The sequence below is a fragment of the Egretta garzetta genome, unplaced genomic scaffold (genome assembly GCF_000687185.1).
Source record: "Egretta garzetta isolate BGI_Z169 unplaced genomic scaffold, ASM68718v1 scaffold85, whole genome shotgun sequence".
Classification (NCBI taxonomy): domain Eukaryota; kingdom Metazoa; phylum Chordata; class Aves; order Pelecaniformes; family Ardeidae; genus Egretta; species Egretta garzetta.
Window position 1 is genome coordinate 292,128 of NW_009259718.1, and position 5,157 is coordinate 297,284.

At 45.7% G+C, this 5,157-nt stretch overlaps 1 protein-coding gene across 1 annotated transcript in view; it reads left to right on the plus strand.

Annotated features, from left to right (window-relative positions):
• The first annotated feature begins 290 nt into the window (after positions 1 to 290).
• The window catches only part of UPK1B (uroplakin 1B), a 5,176-nt gene continuing 309 nt past the window's right edge, over positions 291 to 5,157 (plus strand). Inside the window, exons 1-6 of the mRNA XM_009639078.2 lie at positions 291 to 359; positions 902 to 1,102; positions 2,663 to 2,737; positions 3,371 to 3,493; positions 3,776 to 3,955; positions 4,715 to 4,798. Of these exons, the coding sequence (XP_009637373.1) occupies positions 291 to 359; positions 902 to 1,102; positions 2,663 to 2,737; positions 3,371 to 3,493; positions 3,776 to 3,955; positions 4,715 to 4,798 (732 nt within the window). The remainder of the gene's footprint in view (positions 360 to 901; positions 1,103 to 2,662; positions 2,738 to 3,370; positions 3,494 to 3,775; positions 3,956 to 4,714; positions 4,799 to 5,157) is intronic.

Consider the following 5,157-nt stretch of genomic DNA (forward strand, 5'->3'; position numbering starts at 1 on the left):
AATGAAAACCCTACCCAAAAGGGAGCTGAAGATACCGGTTGCCCCCAGAGTGGTCCAAATGTTCTGTAGCTCAAGTATCAGGGACGGTTTGAGTTACCAGGCTTACACCTGGGGAAGTTTCTCCTCTGAAACTACTATGAAGCAAGGGGTGGGAGGTGTACGTACAGGCTGGCAGGGTCTGTCTGTGCTTCTCTTCCTCAGGGATAATTTCTATTTCTGAGTGAAGCCTATTGTACTGGTCTAACTGAAGACTGTCTTTGGTTTTTCCCAGGTTGCATGAAGAATTAAAGATGGCAAAAATTGATGATGGCATACACATCTTGCAGGGTCTATTAGTCTTTGGGAATGTGGTAATTGGGGTAAGTGAAGTGGGACAATATGGGTGGAGACATCCTTCCAGTATGACACTTCTTAAAACAGCAGTTCCCAGCCATGAAATCCCTCTTCACATGTGAGGTCCACATATAAACAGACCAGTAAAGCGTGAGAGGAGGGGTGAAGGAGAGCTGTGTTAGCTGATCAGTTGGGTGGGGATGGGACAGCAAGGGACAGCAGTTGCTGATCCACAAGCCCAACATGACTTCTAGAGGAAGAACCCTTGCTGCTGACCAACATTTTTCCAGCCATCTCCCTCCATATAGTGATGGCAAAGGTTCTGTTAATTCTTTTTCAATATACTCAAGTCCTCGGCCTGACCTGTCAGGTCTAGGCTGGGTGAGATTTGCCTGCAATTCTTCTGTGAAGGCACAATACAAGAGACCATAGAGTTGGGCAGAGGAGTAGTTGAGTAGCTCCTGTTTGGCAGAAAGGTGAATGAAAGGAAAGCAGTCTGTTTTTTTCTGTCCCTGCTACTTTTGGGGGAAGCTCGGTCTCATGGATTTCCCAAACTTGCGCTTCTCAGATGTGCGGCATTGCCCTGACAGCAGAGTGCATCTTCTTTGTGTCTGATCCCCATGGTCTCTACCCTCTGCTGGAAGCCACAGAAAATGATGACATCTATGCTGCTGCTTGGATCGGCATCTTTGTTGGCTTTGCACTCTTTGCTCTGTCTATCCTTGGCATCGTTGGAGTCATTAAGTCCAACAGGACCTTGCTGCTGGTGGTAAGTATTGCAAAGTTTGCCCACCCATTGCTGCCAAACTGAAAAAAAATGCTACCTTAGTTTCCCTGCTCACCTCAGTATCACCCACTGAGCAAAGACAGGTTTTATTAGTGGTGAGGAGTCAAAGTTTATTCTTGACCATGGCTGTGGTCTCCCACAAGGTGACTCTTCTGAGGACACATGTGTGAGAAGCTCTGGAACCAGGTTGAGAGAATTAATGGTGATAGCCACAGCGGAGGTTTAAGTCGACAGGCTTGACTCTGACCTTGCCCTGAAGCAACGCAGAAGCACTTGTGCAATCAGATGTAGCTGGGATGTGGTTTAGATCTTTGTTTGTCCCCACCCCTTACTGCCTTTCAGCTGTCATGTACGATTCAGTTTAGGAGCTGATAAGTAATTACTTCTGTACACCGCATTAGTATGTGTTAGTATACCAAATATGGGTGCAGTTGAGAACATTAGACATCAGCAGGCAGGCAGAAATTACAGGGATGGGGACAGAGAGCTTTGGATAAGCCAAGGACAATGCTAAGGTGTGAACAAATCTCAGTACAATTTCTTACCTAGTTCTTCAGGTTGGTGGTGATGAAACTTAACTGGTGCTTGCATTAAAGATGAGTTGAACTGAAAAATCTGGAACTGGCTCTTTCTTGGATTAACATGGGATGGCCTGTTTTAAACAGCAGACACTTAAGAGATCTGGACCCTTGTGCCAGGGAATTCACCAGCAAACAGCTGATGGAAGAGAATTCCCTTAACTCTGAATTTTGGTGTCTCAGCTGAAACCCAAGGCAGTGGTATAGGAGAGAAGAGAAGGTACAAGGGGCAGAAGCTGGGGTGTAAGAAGAAAACAAATGCCTTGCATCTGAAAAGAACATTATAAAATGTGGGAGGAGAAAGAGAAGCACAAGGACTGTGAAGGGAATATGGGAAAAATTAAAGGGGTTGTGCTGAGAAGGGAAGAGAAGCAGTGAAATAGGCTATGACAGGTGACCCTCAAGGGTGGTTTTCATGAAGGATCTTTGCTCACAAAATAGGAGTGCTGAGGAAATCTGAAAATGCCACATCAGAAGGATCTGGACGGCACCCTAAATTGCACCTTCTGTTTCCCCAAAGTACAAGCTCTCCCGCTAGGAGTAGAGAGCTTCTTGCTGAAAAGCTTGTAGCTGGCAAGTGGAATTGGAAGGAGGAGACACGGAACAAGCATAAGTTGCCAATGAGATGCAATGAAGAAAAGGGCAAATGTTATTCTAGGGCGTATCGGGCAAACTATTTCCCATAGAGGCAGGGTGGTATTAATGCCATGAGGTTCTGATGAAATCTTGTCTGCGAGATGGAGAACAATCCCAGTCGTACATCTTCAAGAAAGCAGATTGCAAACTGAAACAAGCATGAGGAAGGGTCTCCAGTTCAGGGGACTGGAGAGGACTGAGGAGACTAGGACAGCCTGGCCTCTTTTGCCTTGAGCAGGGTTTCAGGCTTAATCTTGAAAAATATACAACTGGAAGAAACTGCTTAACTGTTTCTCCAAGAACTAACTCTGCTGTCCTTCTCCCACAGTATATTATTCTGATGCTGATCACTTATGCATTTGAAATGGCTTCTTGCATCACGGCAGCGACTCAGCGAGACTTTGTGAGTATTGCTTTCCTCGTGTACTCTTGTAACTGTGCTGGGAGGTGTTGCAGTCATAGGGCGCACGGGCTGTCCTGTTCAGGGTAGTAAATGGCCTGCCTGGTGCTACAGTGTTAACCCAAAGGGCTACTGCTGAGTTAGAGTAAGACTCCACGAGGAGAGTCTTCAATGTCATTATTCCAATCAAAGGAATGCATTTGTTCTTTTTAGCATAGTTTTGTTATTTTTAAAATTTTAAAATGTTTACAACCTTGCAGGTAAGGAAATAATAGCATGGGTTAGCTGAATCATCAACACAGTGTTTAGTCTTTCACCTACAGACTGATTATCATACATGCAGAAGACAAATCTTCAGAGTTGCCCCAGGCAATGTTACTAGTGAGGGAATAATGTGATGTCTTGGTAGGGCCTGCTTAAGAGTCGCGCTCAAGATCCACATCTTTGTTGCTCCTGCTCCCCAAATCCTGCTCTTTAATCTCCTGTATGTTAAGCTGGGGGAGACGCAGCATTCCTGTTCTCTAGCAGGACAGTGAAACAAGCAAACCAACCCACCCCAAATAACTCTATATTTTCATTCCACAGCCACTTATTTACATAGTTCCTGCATTCTTCTCTGGTTTTTTTTTTCTGTAGCTCACTCCAAATCTCTTCTTGAAGCAAATGCTGGAGAGGTATCAGAAGTCAGAGACAGTAAATAACAATGACAAATGGATGACTGAAGGGGTCACAAAGACATGGGATAAACTCATGCTTCAGGTAATAATAACACTGAAAACTCTCACTAATTACTAAATGCTCTGCAGCCCTGGAATTTCATGTCCTCCTTGGGGCCACTTGGTAATAAAGAGGACGGCATCTGCCTTGAACCTTAGACAAAGTCTTGCCACCCTCCCTGTTTTGCTCGTTTATCAGATGGCAGACTGTCAAAGGCAGGCACTTCAAAAATGTCTCCCATAAATCTGTGGTTAATGCCTAACCAGCCATGTGCAGAGTTGTGACCTGGGCCCGTAAAGACCATTCCCTTCTCTTGCCCTGCAGAACCAGTGCTGTGGGGTGCAGGGCCCCTCCGACTGGCAGGAGTACATGTCTGCCTTCCGCATCACGCACAGCGACGCCGACTTCCCTTGGCCGCACAATTGCTGTGTCATGGATGCCCAAGGGTCTCCCGTCAACCTCGATGGCTGCAAGCTTGGAGTCCCCGGCTACTATAACAGCAACGTAAGATCCTCTCTGCTTTCTCCAGTTAACATATGTTGGTAAAAAGCGCCTTGCTGGAAGGGAAGGAAACAGTGAATAGCCTTCCTCCTCCATTGTAAGCTACACGTGTTCAAAAGCTTTCTGCAGGAGAAGCAATGCCTGTAGGGTCCTGGCCATGTTGCTGAACACAGGACAGATTGTAATAAAAGCTTTCCTGATGGAGAGAGAACTTGTAAGAAAACTGTCTCAATGCCACCAGTAAGAAGTGACATCTCTGACATGCAGATGGACAATAGCTAAACGAAACTTAGCCCAAAGATGAGTGCATGCAATATGAGTAAGCAAGTCAGCAGTTCTTCTCCTCAAGGTAGAACTTTTCAGTAGACCAGCTTGTCCTCTGAAAACAGATTGCTGGGTCAAGAGCATCAGCTTCTGCACTAGCAACCATTTCTAGAAGGTGTTCAAACCTCCAAACTTGCCTACAGCTTCTTGATTCTGGAGGTCAGCTCTGTGTTGGCTGTGTTTGGTTATGTATGTGTACTTGGCACAGGAGATGGGTCTGAAATGCGTCTACTTTGTATTTGGAGCTAGAAACAGGTAATCTATCTTCAAGTTCTCGATAAGCAGTGTAGCTCTGGCTCGTCTTCTTGAGACCCCGTGAGCTGCCCAAATTGTGATAGGACTGGAGCATGCTACCTCAGCCTCTCTGAGGTGGATAAGCTTGTTGCCTTGTGGTACAAGCTCAAAGCTGGTGTTGATTAATTCGTGGTTGTCTCACAGGGTTGTTACAATGCTATTTCTGGGCCAATGAACACACATGCCTGGGGTGTTGCCTGGTTTGGTTTTGCCATCCTCTGCTGGACTGTGAGTACTTAATATTTGCCTTTATTTCCTCTTCTCTTTTCTTGCTGTTCCACACCCAGTTGGGTGGAGGTGGATGACAGGACTGACGCATTTAAAATGTCTGTAGATTATAGTTATTCATTCGTCACCAATCTGCCTGTAGCCTGTTCCACTAGCAGGGCTACATTTAGAAGTTCCTCTCCATTCTGGTTTCCACAGGCGAGGAGCTAGATGGCCTTCCAGCCTGCTGGGGCCTGCTGCCGTCTCAGGAATACAACACAGCAAACACAGCTTTCAGATGCTTGTTCGTGAAGTGTCTTGGATTATCTAAACAGTAATCATGACAGATAATTCATTTTGTAGTTCGAAGAATTTGTATG